The sequence below is a fragment of the Diospyros lotus genome, chromosome 15 (assembly GCF_014633365.1).
Source record: "Diospyros lotus cultivar Yz01 chromosome 15, ASM1463336v1, whole genome shotgun sequence".
Lineage (NCBI taxonomy): Eukaryota > Viridiplantae > Streptophyta > Magnoliopsida > Ericales > Ebenaceae > Diospyros > Diospyros lotus.
Window position 1 is genome coordinate 29,749,032 of NC_068352.1, and position 16,504 is coordinate 29,765,535.

Below are 16,504 nucleotides of genomic sequence, written 5' to 3' on the forward strand. Positions count from 1 at the left end.
AACGCAAAACTCTAACAAGATAAGATGAGAATTGAAAATTGGGACGGCCGTTGTCATGTATTGATCTCACCATCGAAGTGGAGACGCGAGCCAGAAAATTATATATAATTTTCCCGGAAAGTGTTTACTTTCTCAGTGGCAACAGAAATGGTAGCGATTTTTGTATAAAAGAATGGGAGATTCTTTGGGTATGGAACATTCAATTCAATAGATAAATTGGTTGGACAGTGGGCTTGTGACGGGATTGGATTCGATTCGATTCAGGAACGTCGTTTCTCTCCCCTACAGTTTTCTAGATATTCGTCCACCGACTTCAGAGAGCTCTGTATTGACTTCTCCGCAAAAGGCCGAAATACAAAGATAAGCACGGCTCTGATTTTCCACTCTCTCTGTAATCCCTCTCTCTTTCTTCCAAAAAAGAAAGAAAGAAAATATCTGTATTATTGTTTGTACTTTTGAAGGACAATTGTCTCTCTCTCTCTCTCTCTCTCCCTCTCTGTGTATCGTTGCCTTGGATGCTTACATCCGCTGTATTATTGAGGAAAAGGTCGGTGCTTTATTGGCGTCCGTGCCTGCCTTTTCATTAATTGTTCCTGGGGTTTGAATTTTGATTTCTTTCGGTTAATTTGTGTATTTTAGAAGGGTTTGGCTTCTGGGTTTTTGAGAACAACTCTGTTTTAGCTCGCCTAGCAGTTGAGTGTTGGGGCTCAAGGCGCAGTGTCAAAGTTTGCGTCTTGTTTGAGAGTCTCAAGGTTGTGTTTTATGGGATCTACCAGTCAAGATTCAGCAGTCTTGACCTAGGGTTTTGTGAACTACTTATTTTGAGCCTTCAATTGAGCTTTTGCTCTGACCTCAACTCTTTGGTGTTGGCGAGAACTCTGGTTTTAGTTGACCTGATTTCGTTGTTTCAAGGCCTGTTTTGTTTTTGCCCACCATCCGTTTGTAATGGAGTCTCACAAACCAGAGATGCTGCCAAACTCTTCTGTTACCCCAAATTCCGTGAAGCCAAAACCCAACTCCACAACCCAGAATCCTGGTGAGCCATCAGAAGAATCTAGGGTTCATGGCCAGGAAACAGCGGTGGTAAAGAAGCAGGGGTCTATTGGGACTCTTGAGGTTTTCATACATCAAGCAAGGGACATCCACAACATATGCATATACCACAAGCAAGATGTGTATGCCAAGATTTGCTTGACTAGTAATCCTGAGACAACGGTTTCAACCCAGATCATTAATGGTGGAGGGAGGAATCCAGTCTTCAATGAGAGTCTCAAGCTCAAAGTCAAGACAATTGGTTCATCTCTGAAATGTGAGATATGGATGCTGAGCAGGGTGAGGAATTATCTTGAAGATCAGTTGTTGGGCTTTGCTCTGGTGCCTCTTTCTGATGTTGTCACCGAGGATGGGAAGCTGGAGAATGAATTTTCCCTCTCCTCCAGTGATCTTTTCCATTCTCCTGCTGGTTTTGTCCAATTGACCCTCTCCTACACTGGAGCTTCTCCGGAAGTCTTTGAAATATCTACACCCCGCTCTTCTGCCGCTGCAAACCCTGTTTCTGACCCTAATGAACTTGATAAGATTGAGTTCCCCGATCCAAAGATTGTGAATGAAAATGAGTTGATGGTTTCAGAGTATTTTGGGATTCCTCCTGCTGATTATGAGTCCACAAATCCAGAAAGCCCGAGCTCAGTAGAGAACGGTGAGCACCTTAGTTCAGAAGATACCACTGTTGAAATGGCTGAGGACCTTCCAACGGGTGGTCTCGACGGTGCTGAAGTTTCAAAAACTGAAACTCCGCCTAGTATCGTTTCAACTAGTGTCTCTCCTTTGGCATCAGTTCCAGCAAGCCCACCATCTGCATCCAATACCCCGGGAGCTTCTAAACAACTAAAGGAAGACAGTGTTTCGTCTCTTAAGGAGAAAAAGGAAGATGCCAGCGAGGCTGAGAGCGGTTCCTCTGCATTACCAGTTATTAATGTGAACATTGAGCCCGAGCAGAAGGTTGTGCAGCAAGAGATCGTCGATATGTACATGAAAAGCATGCAGCAGTTCACTGAATCACTGGCAAAGATGAAGCTCCCTCTGGACATTGACAACGCGCCTGCTAATTCAGGTGATACGAAGTCGGATGAGAAAGTACAGGCCCCAAAAAGCAATGGCCGAAGCCCGAAAGTGTTTTATGGGAGTAGAGCGTTCTTCTGAGCTGCCGTTTAATTGGTTCAGCAGGCAAGTGGGTAACTTACAATGTATAATCCCAGCTCTAGTTGTACTAGTGAGTCCAGTAAGTAGTGAAGTGACTATGTAAGGTGAGCAAACTAGATGACAAGTAAGCTTGCCTTGTGTGTGTTTCAAGCTTTGTTGTATTGCAGCTGATGCTAGTTCTTTAATGTAAGCACTCTACCTTGTTTTCAGTGTTTCGAGTACATTTCTTCCTTCAATTGAATGTATTTGTGGATTTAGGTTTCGAGCGTGTTATGTTCATGTCTCTCTAAATTCAATAATCTAATGTTTCAAATCCTCTTATCATGTCGTATTGTATTGACAAGTTTTCATCCATTCACATGGTTATGATGACCTTGTAGAGAACAAGTCGCTGATAGAGACGTGTGACAAGTTGGAATCCATCCAGGTTGCTGGCCTTATTTAGTAGGATTAAAGCTTCAACTGGTAATAGTGATCTCTCTCTCTCTCTCTCTCTCTCTCTTTCCTGCAAAAATTATTCTAAAACTGAAATCTAGCTTACCTAGCTCGGTACTGTTCCGTGATAGCCTGCCTGAGGCTTTTCGTCTTAATTTTCTGTTGATCAAAGTGTCAGACAGACTTGGGAGATTCAATTTACAGAGTTTTCCTGCTACCCTTTTGAAGTGGATGGATGGAAGAAACGGTGACTCACGTTACCTCTCCATTCTTCCCATAAGAGCTCCATGAATATTTCAAATTCTTTTTCTAGTTTTTTACATTGTTTTAGGTAGGTATAGGCGTGTGAATGTGCTTTATAAACCAGTATGTGCTGATTCTATGAGTTCACAGCTTCCTAAAGTAATGAAGGAAAAGAGAAACATGATTGATACCTTCGTTTGATTTGCTAGCTTGGTTTTACTGAACTGGTAAAGCCTCTGGCAGTGCAAAAACCGGTTGAAAACTTCAACTACTGGATCGAATTGGCTTGATCTTTACGATCTCTGAAACGTTCGCTATTCACTACCCATTTCAAACTCAGACAGATGTGCTGAAATTCCAACATGAGGTTCTTGTTCCTCACTGCAGAAGCAACTCAGAAAAGACCCTGAACAGGGTCTTAAACAAAAGCTTGCTGGTTCTTGGTATCACTTTGAAGCTCTCTCTCCAACTTTCTTCCCTTCCCAACAGGTAAGTAATAAGACTCCGTAGCATGAATGCTAATGTTTCTTTGCAGCACCATGGAGGGGTTTCACATAGCTTTGAAGCAAGGCTTTTCTAAGTACCGTTCAAAGGTTTTTAAGAGAAGGCTCCCCCATGGAACTGTAAAGATGTCTGTTGCCCCATCATTCTGCGACATTTCTCGTATAAAAATTCTGTAAGAATATCATTTTTGTCGCCACTAATGTAGCTCTTTGGGCTTAGTATTCCATCGAGTCCATTGTGGATCATCATGTCATTGTACTCTTTTGACACAGCATCATAATTTTGACACCTCCATGTTCTTCCCAACAAGAAAGCCAACTCACTGAGGAGCCAAAAGAGAAAAGGCTAGCAGCTCTTTAGTAGTGGAAAATGTTTTGTTGTTTTCTATTTCCCAATTCTTTTCAGTTTTATTTTTTTCATAAAATTCGAAAAACGCGCCCAAATATTGAACCTATAAAATCTATGATTCATTTGATTACTTCATTTGGCATAATGAAGTTCGAAGTATCAACAACTGGCAAGATGGTCTCACTTTAACGCTTCCCTTGTCAAGTTCTCGAATTTGACCAAAACAGGGGAATTGGGGACCCACTGGGATATGATTTCAAAAAACAATTTTTGCTTTTGGATTAGATAAATTCGAAAGCAAGTTCAATAAATTCGAAAGCAAGTTCAAGTTCAACAAGTTTTCGCATTCCGAAACTTGATGTTAATTTAAGAATAATAAAAGCAATGGTGTTCCAAACTTTTTTGCTGCTTTTGGTTTGGAAAAAGCAAAAACAAGAAGAAAAGAATGCAAAAATCAAACCAAATGGGCATGATGCTTACTCTGCCAAGCATCCCCTCAAGCATGCAGAGATGGAAAGATTAATAGAGGATCATTACTGCCTGCATGGTCACACCATACAGCTTTCTTTCCTATCATGGAAGGCAAGAGATGCACTCTTGCCAGTGAGTCTTCCCATTCTACAAGGGTAAGGAGAAAAGTCATTTTTGTAAGTTTACACAACTCGAATTTGTAACCTTACACTTTACTACGAGGATTGGGTTTTATACGCAAAAAGGAGAGAGGACACAAGATTATACTTGCATCATCTTCCTCATTACTGCTTCCAAATTCGCCATACTTGAGGCCAGAGCAGCAAAATTGCGAGTGATAAACAAGAATGGCAACTTCTGAACTTATAGCATCTTAGAATTTATCTCGAATCCTATGCTTACCCAAAGAGGTTTTGCGGAAACTACTAAAGAAGCTGATTATTTTGCTATGGTACAGTCCTCGCAACTCTTGACAGAAGGATAGTGATAGATGTACCGAATTGGGGGTCCCAATTGTGCAGCAGAGTTCAAAGCATGGTCAAATCTGACTTTTGACCTTTCCGGCTGCACAATACGGACCCCACCTCCTTTTAAAAATCATTATCCTCGACAGAATAGTCATTAACAGCATATTTACAGCTATGGTAGACAGAAACCTAGTTTCCAATCAACATAAAAGCCTCATAATACCATCAACTGCAGAATCAAATGATAAAAGCAACTTGTGTCTTGCTAAGAAACAATACTTGCCCCACGGATCCCTGTCGAAAATTGTGGCTCGAGCAATGGGAGATCAGGTAAGGAAAGGCATCCCAAGGCTTGCCCTACAAACATGGCGTAATAATAAAGTATGTAGATTTTTTTATAGAGAATATTAAAAATTAAATTCTTGCAGTAATATTTGTTTCACGGGTGTAAATTAAATGTCATGTTCTATGTTTGTATAGACTATAACTCTATCCAGATTTACGAATTTTCCCGAGTGAACTGGAAGGAAACACTGCCTGTCCCGCAAAGTTCGAAACTTAAATTATTAAAAAAAAAAAAACTTAAACTAACAAAAAAAAATAAAAATAAAGATGTTTTACGATTTAGAGGCCATCAAAATTTTCAGACTAGTTGGTCCTCAAAACGACGAGATCACTTGTCAAATGCTCTTTGAACAGTCAGTTTCACGCACGCAAAACTCGTATTAAAGAATACTCAAAACAGAAAAAGAATCAAGAAGAAACTTATTCCTCGGGACCCTAGATGGGCATCCCTTAATGTTTCATTCTAGGAAATCACAAGCTCCTCTGGTACAAATCAAGGGAAAATAGAACACAATGAAGGGAACAAGAACAAACAAGGATTATCTGATAAGCACCTGCAACTGTGCAGAGAACTTTACAGCAACGAACAGTGAGCTAGAAACTAAACCCAAAATCTTAGTCTTTATCTTTTTTTTTCTTTTTTTTCTTAATGTATCGCAGCCTCACCACTGATGCACGATACATCTTTTGACTATATGCCGCAATCTGATTTTACACTCAAATACCAAAAGAAACCCTAAAACTGTAACTCAAAACTCAACCCTTTAACACAAAATTTCTGGTAACTTCTACACTACATTCTTCAAAATAGGCACTTCTGGTTAGCTTAATATAAGATGATAAATTTCTTTTCAACTTTTAACTGATATATCCATGAAGGAGTTTGCAAAATTCACAGTTCACCAGCTACGCCAAATTTCTTCACATACTAGAACAAACTGATACCTGATATCCTCTCTAGCCAGCAAATCCTGCACAAGTGAAAGCAAAGAACCATTAAGTATTGTTGCGTTTTGAAACAAAACAGCCTGACATATGGTAGTGTTTTCCAATCAATAGACACGGCTTTCAATTGGCTAGAATATTCAAGCAAACTCTTCTATAAAAGAATGATTTCGTATTAAATAAATAAAGCCTTACAGAGAATACCACTAATGTATTTCAGAACAAATGCAATAACATGCAGCAGCGGCTACCAAAGTAGGCCAAACTCAGATAGTAATAAGAAAAACACGACTCATGCCCCTTGGGCATAGGTCAAGTGACAAGCAAATGATACACTGGGGTTAGTAACTCTAGATTACGAGTTCGATACTCGGTTTAGGCAAGGGCCAAAGGCCCGCCTGCAATTTACTTCCTCTGCCGAAATCGAGAGCACGAGCGGCAGGGGGCCGCTCAAGGATGATAATCCCAAGAAAAACACAACTAATAAAAAATGAAGAATGATGAACCCCCACTGCCCACACAAGCTGTTGTGCAGAATGGACCAATGGTTTAAAACGTTCCTACTTAGCCAACCTTAAAAGAAGATCTATTATCTATAACGGGCTAAATAGCCTTTATTTACCATAGATCAATCCTCCTAATTCAGTGTCTGTATTCATTTTTCCCATTAGAACCTGTTGTAGTGAGCCAAAAGGGGGAGAATGGAGTTCATAAAAGAAGACGGCACATCAAATTGATAAAAACAAACTCCAGGGGAAAAATAGTGTAAAAGACTAGAAATGAAAGGTGGGGAAATGTGGCTTTAGCGGGAACTTGAAATGAAGGGTTTCAGGTAGGTGTGTCTATAAATGTAAGGGTTGAAACCCATTTTCCTTGGCCCAATTCCAACTTCTGATATGTAACATCTATAAATTGGAAATGGGTAGGTATATAGGCCTCACAACCACAAGAAGAATCCAGTTGCATATGCACAGAGAAAAAGAGTAGCAAAACTGAGCCTCGAGTCTTTAACTTATAAACGAGCGGCATAAGAAGTTCAGCAGTGGTGCATCCCATTGGCTTGCACAGGAAGGGAGAGATAAGTTCATCCATCTGAACCTTTCATTACTATCAGTCCTATGATTTATACATCTATTATCATGAGAGAAGTAAGTTGAGTGCCAGTGAAGTGAAATGTCCTGATTATATTTCTCTGCCTGCCAAGCATATAGGCGATACCAGTAATCAGCACCTAACAGATGATGTTCAGAAATATAGAGAAGTGATATCCATCCTGTTGTTGTCTAAACTCTAAAGTAAGAATGTTAAATGTTAATGAGATCAATTGTGTATTTGTATAGACAGTGGAACAATTTTGTCTGGCATGACATAATTGATTTATACACATAAGTGCAGGAGAATGCAAGGATGTCCAGAAAAAAAAAAAGTGAAAACATGATCGTCCACGTAATTAATTGTCATGTACATAAGGGCAATACGTTGTATAAGAGCGGGCAATAGCAGTTACAACTCCTATTACGTGTACCTAAAGATAGCTTAGTGAGGTTGTACTTGGCGAGCAGTTAGCGTCACATGGAGCGTTGGATCAATATATATATAACTGACCACACCCAAGTTGAGATCATGCAATACAACAATTGAGAACTCTTTTCCCGCCTCTCTTTCTCTCTCTCTCTCTCTCTCTTGATCTTTCCTGCTCTATGCTCTCTAATCCCCCCCCCCCCCCCTCCACATTCTCCCTCAATTCCCCAATTCCTCTGAATTCTCATCGTCTTGGTGAGAGTTTCTTTGGATGTTGTTCTCAATATATAACATCCCCAATCAACAGAGGGTCACGTTGGGCTCTGCCTACCTTAATGACATGGGAGACGCATGGTTCTAGGGATGATTCCAAGGTAAGGAGGGTTGTCAGCGGATGGAATTCACAGAGGGCCTTTGTGAAAGGTTTGGGAACCAAAGTATAAGGGATGTGGTTGAAGAATTCAACAAGCTTAAATAGGAAAGGTCGGTACGATCTTACCAGCTTAAGTTCGAGGAGTTACATTCGTTGATGTTGATCTATAATCCCCACTTGACGGAGGAATACTTTGTTTTGAGTTTCATGAGCAGCTTAAGTGATGAAGTAAGGCTGACTGTGAAAATGCTACAACCAAGGACTGTTATGCAAGCAGCAGAAAGTGCCCGACTACAAGAACTAATAGTGGAAGCTTTGATGAGGAAGTGGAGAATACAAATGAAGGGGATGGGTACTAACAACTGGCAAGTGGTAAGTAGAGGGAGCAATGAGGAATCCGGAAAGGGTGGCCAAAGGTCTAAGGGAATACTAGCCCTACCCGCAGCCAACTGGTGCAAGCTCAAGGGAGACATCTGATAGAACAGAGGAGGTAGGTAGGGTTGTGCTTCCAGTGTGGAGACAAACACTCACCGGGACACCAAGGCAGGAGACTATTACTTTTATTGAAAGGGGAGGAAGATGAAGAAGGGAATGAATCCACAAACCCATTGGGGACAGAAGGATAGGACAATGGGGAGATTTCTTTACATGCTCTCAAGGGTGAGGAGAAGATAAAAGACTGTCAACTAATGGTGCTCATTGATAGCGGGAGTATCCATAGTTTCTTAGATGAAACCACAGCCCAAAAATTGAATTGCAAACTGACAAGCACTCACCCCCTTTCTATGACTGCGGCTAATGGAAACAAGGTCCTAAGCCACTCCGTTGCATGGGTTTTGCTGGGAGACGCATGGCAAGGAGTTCGAGGCTGATTTGAGATTGCTGAAATTAGGGGGTTGCGACATTGTATTGAGGGTGGATTGGATGAAGGAGGTTGGCCCCATCAGTTTCGACTTTAACAAAATGGAAGTTACCTTTGAGAAGGATGGCAGAAGAAGGACCCTCACAGGCAGCTCGGAAACTGGAGTCTGTAAGATGATTTCAAGAAGAAAATTGCACAAAATGTTTAAGAAAAACTGTCCCATGTAGTACAGTTGGTCTCCATTCAAACGGTGGACTATGGGGGAATCGAACAGGAACAAGAAGGTGAACTAAGGGTGACAATGAGCAGCCAAGTGGAGGATCATTGGGAGGTAAATAAATTTTACTCACTTAACATGCTTTTAGTTGAATTTAAGGACTTATTTGATGAGCCTAATTCCTTACCCCCCCCCCCCCCCCCCCCCCCCAAGATCTTGTGATCGTTCCATTAACCTAAAGCCAAATGTTGAACCCATCAATATAAGGTCTTACCGATATCCCCCAAGACAGAAAACCGAAATTGACAATGTAAAAGACGTGCTACAAAAAGCTATCATCAAACCAAGTCACAATCCCTTTGCCTCACCTGTACTTCTTGTCAAGAAAAAAGATGGGGCAAGGCGGTTTTGCATTGACTACGGTCATCTAAATGCCATCACCATCAAGGACAAGTTTCCTATACCGATAGTTGAAGATCTACATGATGAACTCAAACATGCCTCAATTTTCACTAAGCTAGATTTGAGATCTGGTTACCACCAAATAAGAATGAGGCCACAAGATATGCCCAAAACCGCTTTTAAAACCCACCAAGGGCATTACGAATTTATAGTGATGCCCTTTGGGCTCACTACTGCCCCAACCACTTTTCAAGCATTAATGAACCAAATATTTTACCTACGAAAATTCATTCTCGTATTCTTTGACGATATCCTTGTATATAGTCCAACCTTTGTCCAACACCTAGACTATCTAAAGACCACATTTGAAGTCCTTAGATTCAACAAATTGCATGTCAAGCAGTCAAAGTGTGTCTTTGCAGAGGCAGGTGGAGTACCTCAGGCACATTATATCCAGTGCGGGGGTAGGTACTAACCCAAAAAACAGTGGTTGCTATGGTTGCATCTTAAGAGAGTTCTTGGGGCTGACTGGCTATTACAAGAGATTCGTCAAGAATTATGGAGTGATCAGCCAACCAATAACAGAATTGTTGAAGAAAGAAAGATTTCAATGGGGTCCCCACACTGAAAAGGCATTTGAAAATCTTAAAAAGGCTATAAACGAGGTATCGACCTTGGGACTTCTTGATTTCAACAAGCGTTTCACATTGGAAACAGACGTGAGCAATATCGAGGTGGGAGTAGTTTTGGTGCAGGAGGGCAGGCCCTTAGCATTTCTAAGCCAGGCCCTAGCCCCTTAGCACATGGGCTTAAGTATATACGTGAAGGAATTGCTGGCAGTGCTAATGGCGATTGAAAAATGAAGACATTATTAGGAAGAGGGTCAATTTGTGATTAAAACTAATCGTGAGAGCCTGAAGTTCTTGTTACAACAGAAGTTACATACATAATTGCATAAGGGTATGATGAAATTGATGGGCTTGGACTACGTGATATAATATAGAACGAGGAAGGAGAATGTGGCTACAGATGCCTTATCCAAATATTCTAAAGGAGGACATTGGTTGCTATTACCTCCATGGTTATGGATTGCTATCAAGAGGTCACAGCTAGCTATGCACAGAATAAAAGCACTAAGGAACTACTGGAACAACTAGTGATGGATCGCTCAGCTAAGCAAGGTTACACTCTCATCAACAGGCTTATTTGTTATCAAGGGAGACTAGTGATCGAAGATGATGATCAATAAAAGAGAAGGATATTGAGGATATTGGAAGCCTTGCATGAATCACCCCTTGGGGGACATTCGAGAATAGTAAATACTTACCACAAAGTGAAGCAATTGTTCCATTGGCCGGGACTAAAGAAGTATGTCATGGAATTTGTGCTGGTTTGTGATGTGTGCAAAAGATGTAAACATGAGACAGTTGCACCAGGATTACTACAACCCTTGGCTACGTCGGGGCTTTCTTGGAAAAGTATTTCAATGGACTTCATTGAAGGGTTACCCAAGTCAAAAGGGAAGGACTGTATTATGGTAATTGTGGACCGATTCATGAAGTATGCTCACTTCCTGGGATTAACTCACCCTTACACAGCCCAAGAGATGGCTAGCTTCTTCCTCGATCGAGTGGTCAAATTGCATGGGACCCCCCACTTGATTGTATCAAACAAAGACAAAATCTTCACAAGCTTACTATGGAAGAAGTTAATGAAGGCATTGGGTACCAGATTACATATGTCTACTGCCTACCATCCCAAATCTAATGATCAAATAAAAAGGGTGAATTAATGTTTGGAGGCTTACCTACATTACATGTGTTTCCTACAACCTAAAGGGTGGCACAAATGGTTGGCCTTGGCACAATGGTGGTACAATTCAAGCCACCACAGCTCTATCAAGATGTCCCCTTTTAAGGCTTTATACGGTTACAAACCACCCCTACTTCCAGCCATCAAGGGACTCAACTGCAGTGGCAGTAGTGGATGCTTATCTGCAACAAAGGCAACAAATCCTACAATTGTTAAGGAAGGAGTTAGCCACCTCCAAGAACCTCATGAAACAATTTGTGGACAGAAAAATGAGTGAACGGAAATTTGTTGTGGGAGATCATGTGTACTTAAAACTCAAACATGGGCACCTCAAGACATTACTGCAAGGGCCAATTTCCAAGTTGAGCCCCAAATACTATAGTCCTTACCCCATCATTGCCAGAATTGGTAAGGTGGCCTATCGACTGCAATTGCCAGAAGAATCCAAGATCCATCCGGTATTCCATGTCTCACTACTAAAGAAATCAATGGGGTCAAGTCTAGTAAGATCTTCTCTACCAGCCTCATCCAACATGCCTATGGAATCAGCAACCATAATGGACAAGAGGGTCATCTATAAACACGGGGCTCCAATAACCCAAGTCCTAGTCAAATGGGCCCACCTACACTCAAACAACAACACCTGTGAATCCCTACCTGATTTACTCAAGCAGTTTTCTCAAGCGGCTAGCTTACTCAACATTTCTTGAAGACAAGAAATTTGTAAAAGGAGGGCGAAAATTGTTATGTACATAAGGGCAATAAGGGTAATACATTGTATATGAGCTGGCAGTAGCTGTTACAACTCCTATTACTTGTACCTAAAGATAGCTTAGGGTAGTTGTACTTGGCTAGCGGTTAGCATCACATGGAGTGCTGGATCAGTATATATACAACTAACCACACCCAAGTTGAGATCATGCAATACAACACTTGAGATCTCTCTCTCTCTCTCTCCTCTTGATCTTTCCCACTCTTTGCTCTCTAATTCCCCCCATTCTCCCTCAATTCCCCGATTCCTCTAAATTCTCATCATCTTGGTGAGAGTTTCCTTTGTCAGATCCCTAGATGTGAAATTAGTCTCCACTTCTTGGCGATGCTCCGCATGATTAATTGTAAATATATATGACCATCCATTTCTTAGAACATGTGGAATCATATTTATTTATTATTTCTCATAATCTTCTGATGATATTATCCCTTTGGGAATGTGCCTGACCTGCATAGGCCTTTGAGCACATGTGCATCCTTATATAACCTCCAGTCAACAGCTTAAACCTCACCACTGGCATTTCCTCCCAAGTGAAAAGTTATATATTACTTCTCATATAAATAAAGGAAGAAACACCATTCTAAGGACATGCATGAAACATGATTATGAATTCATCCATTTCATTGGTTAATGCCAAACTTCTCAAAGTCAAGCATAAAGAAGTTTGCATATGTTCTAAATAGTTGGTATATCTCCATCTTTATCCACTACAGCTAGTGTTTAGCGTGCTTAGCCCTGCCTGCACAAATATCCCCAGTGAGAGAACATTTACATCATTGCAGACAAAAATGGTCAAAAACCAACAATAAAATAAGCTCAATAGTTGACCCATTCAATGGTCAGTCTGGATATAGAAACTAGGCTCCAATTCGAGCCCGAAATGAATACTAAAGCCCATTGCCTGGGAAGCATGATAAAGGCTTCAAGGGGATGAGTGCATTAAGAATCACAAGTTCAACGCATCAAGGATCACATCTGCAGTTTCAAACTATCTGTACTTCAGCCATGAAGGCTTCAACCATTTCCATTGGTTTACTTCTGCTGCTAAGATAAAGAAGACCACATGGACCATGTTTATTGATTGAAGTTCTACTCCATTACCCTCCCCACGCCAAAAAAAAAAAAAAGGATTTCTCTAGAGAAAAGATATCCCTAGAACATGGTTCTTTTGGGTTAAAAACCTCACCACAAATTTGAGTCTAAACTCATAATCTCAAAGTATGAAATATATGTATTTCATATTCGCTTCCAGGACCATGGCATAAATTAACCACTCTGTTGAAATAAGTATTACCACACCTAAGAATTACAAGAAAAGGGGGCTATGAACTGTATATTGTATTCTAGAAATATCACAATTGTCTAACCAATGCATATATTGAATATTGAAACTAAAAAGCTCTGCACTAGATTATAAAACAAAATACTGCAATCAAGTTTCAGCAGACAATAGCTTAAGGTTATGTGTGAGTGGTCCTTACCTCTATGTGGCTGCCTCTTAGAAATGCCATAGCCACCAACATAATTAGGAGAACTTTCCATAGGAGCATCAGACACTCCACTGCCAAGCCCAAAACCAAATGCACCTGATCCCTCTCTCTCAGGTTCTTTTAAAAGCCAAGCAGGGTCCCCATAAACCGAACTACTACTGTAGAAGTCTGTGAGAGCCCCACCACTGCTATTTGATGATGAGGTGGGTGCATTAGTTGCACTATTTCTTCCATAACCGCCCCCTCCTAAAGCATAGCTGTTATTACTAACACTGTAACCGAGATTCCCACCATGACCAGAAACATTACCACCACCTTGGAGTGAAATTGGAGATGAACCCCAACCAACTCCACTGTTGGCAAAGGTACCTCCAATGGTTCCACTTCCAGATCCCATATAGGCATTTGAACTTGTTGAGTTTGTTCCATAATTAAGCCCTCCATTCCCCCACAAGTTTCGAGTCCCTGAGCTAAAGAAGGAAGTGTTTCCTCCATTCCCCGCATCAAACCCAGCAGGAGTGGTAAATCTGTTTGAATTACCAACATAATACGGGCTCAATCCCCGACCATAGCTGAGAGTGCTATTGAAATTTGCACTTCCTCCAAAATTTGGGTTCAAACCCATTCCATAATCAGAACCAACTGCAGAAAAGCCGCCTCGACCACCTATAATTGGATTGAGTCTGCCATCCATTCTAGGACCATAACCCCCAACTGTATTAGGAGAGTATCCAGGAGTGTATCCACTAAGGAAGCTATTGATCCTACTCAAGCCATGGTTATATCCACCAAGTGGACTTCGGGTAGGATCTTGCACCAACTCTTTTGGGACCGCACGCTTTACCTCAACCATTTTACCATTCAACTCGTGGAAAGTTCTTAGCAACACTTTGTCCACTGCAGCCTCTGAATCATATGTGATGAATCCAAAGCCTCTTGGTCTTTGAGTGTTGTGATCGTACATCACCACAACATCTGTAATGGTACCAAACTGCTCAAAATACTTCTTAAAGTCGCTCTCTGTGACTGTGGACGCCAAACCTCCAACAAAAATCTTCCTCGTACGTCCTGGACCAGGAGAGCCATGAATGCTACTACTGCTTCTACTCATGGTGCTTTGGTCATCCCTTGGAACAGCCTTTTTGGCCTCAACCTGAATAAGGTGAATACCAGACTTAAAAGACTACTTAATCTCAAACTAATTCAAAAATCTCAACATTGCAAGCAAAATTCAATATGATTAAAGATTGGCAGAGAGACAAGAATAAAATGCAAAGATAAGTATTTACTCAAATTGATACTTAACGACCTACATTACCAAAACGAACCGAACTTCACAAATCTAGATTTGTGTAAAGATAACTCCTTTTTCGCCCTCCTAACAATTATAATGGAAAGGTTAACTTAGCAGCAAATTGACTAATATGCGTAATTGTGTACGGCACTTACCATCCTACCATCAATACTGTGTTTCTCCTTAGTCACTCTCTCTGCCACTGAAGGATCAGCAAAGACGATAAAACCAAAACCTCGGGCACGCCCGGTGCTCCGATCCTTCATAATCACTGCTTCCAAAACTTCCCCATATGCACTGAAGTACTCCTTCAAGCGCTCTTCATTGGTGTCCCACGAAATTCCACCAACAAACAACTTTCCAAGATCGGATTGCATTTCCCTACACCAAAAGGTAAAGTCTAAGTTCCAGAAAATGCAAATCTTCACTACTCAATTCCAAATCAAATCTTCTAAATCTGAACCAATTCCCCAAGCCAATTCAATCTCGATATGATAGTAATACCACTGAAATTGAAAGACCCGTCAAAATTCACCCTTTCAATAATCCAACCTAACAATACGACCTCTTCAAATACAAATGCAGATCAAAACCAATCAACCAACTACATCCATACCTTACTTATGAAGAATATAAGGAACCAAAGAGCTATGTGTCTGATACAACTTAGATAGTTAGATATGTTCTGATTCAATTCAAGGGCATCGGATCCATCCACTTTGAATACAGAACAACTCACCAATCCTGAGAAACCCAACTACGGAATCAGACGCAGAAATTTTTCAACACAAAACAACACCACCCAAATCGATTCTCGGACAAAACCCACCGATTAAGGGCAACCCAGATGAGAATTCTTGGGAAAAAAGCTAAGATCTAACAGGAGGCATAGTGAGAAATTGAGGGCACCATGTTTCTTCCTCTCCAAAATGCCCTCTCTCTCTATATATAATTTTTCAAATTCTCTCACTTTCCATTGCAAAACACGATAATTTAACCAAGAGATGTGAATGGGAAGATGATCTAGTAGTATTTATATATTTTTTTTTCCCTTTTTTTGGGGGAAAAATGGAAGTGTGTAGTATCGAGACAGAGAAGGCAGAAGAAAAAATAAAGAGAAAAAATGAAAAAATGTGAGTTTTTTGATCTGATAAATGGAAGGATTGCTTGTCCTCCCATTCCTTCCTTATATACTTTCTTGCGAAAATGGATCTGCTACTTTGCGAACTCATTCATGCCCATGCTTGCTCGCTGTCTTGGCCGTTGATTTTTATAATTTCTGATTGTAATGGCTAGTTGTCTCTTGATCATGTTGACTTCCGAACAGATCAAACGGCCAGAGGCGCAGTAGCAAGATATAATCTTTATGTTCCGTGCAGAGTCAAGCAACAAAATTGATTTCCAAAATTAAAAAAATACATACATATATATATATATTCTTTAGAAGTGGCAATTTTCTTTCTCAGACAAGAAAATTTGTTTTAGCCCCCAAAATATATCAAATTGGTCTTCATCCCTCCAAAATTAAAATATATCGAGGGAACCTTTTTTCCCTTCATAAATAGTTTTTTTTTATTAAACATGTATTAAATCAAAAGTTCTGATAAATATTTAATAACGTAATTATCAACATTTCTTTTTTGGCTTTGATTAATTTTACCTAAACAAACCGAACTATTTTATGACTTAAACAAACCTATAAAATTATAATTTTATTCTGTTTAGATATAACGATCGAAGGGGTAAAATAAGTTGAGTTGAGTTAACTTATGACATGATTGCACTTTAGATTTTATGACTA

General features: G+C 40.4%; 2 protein-coding genes across 6 annotated transcripts; one reads left to right on the forward strand and one right to left on the reverse strand.

Moving 5' to 3' along the window:
- The first annotated feature begins 224 nt into the window (after positions 1–224).
- On the forward strand, positions 225–2,470 carry LOC127792005 (uncharacterized). The gene has a single exon (XM_052322279.1). The coding sequence runs from the start codon at positions 946–948 to the stop codon at positions 2,200–2,202; it is 1,257 nt and encodes a 418-aa protein (XP_052178239.1). The 5' UTR covers positions 225–945; the 3' UTR covers positions 2,203–2,470.
- Positions 2,471–4,669: 2,199 nt separating this feature from the next.
- LOC127791927 (heterogeneous nuclear ribonucleoprotein 1-like) lies at positions 4,670–15,863 on the reverse strand. Of its 5 annotated transcripts, none has more exons than XM_052322115.1 (5): positions 15,320–15,863; positions 14,859–15,084; positions 13,401–14,562; positions 5,961–5,986; positions 4,670–5,027 (listed from the first exon to the last, which is right to left on the reverse strand). In XM_052322115.1, the coding sequence occupies exons 2-4, from the start codon at positions 15,078–15,080 to the stop codon at positions 5,973–5,975; spliced, it is 1,398 nt and encodes a 465-aa protein (XP_052178075.1). In that variant the 5' UTR covers positions 15,081–15,084; positions 15,320–15,863; the 3' UTR covers positions 4,670–5,027; positions 5,961–5,972. The 5 variants fall into 5 exon arrangements, with proteins under 5 accessions (XP_052178075.1, XP_052178076.1, XP_052178077.1 ...); XM_052322116.1 differs by lacking the exon at positions 4,670–5,027 and having other exon boundaries at positions 5,415–5,986; positions 15,320–15,447; positions 15,533–15,863; XM_052322117.1 differs by lacking the exon at positions 4,670–5,027 and having other exon boundaries at positions 5,415–5,986; positions 15,443–15,863.
- Positions 15,864–16,504: the final 641 nt, after the last annotated feature.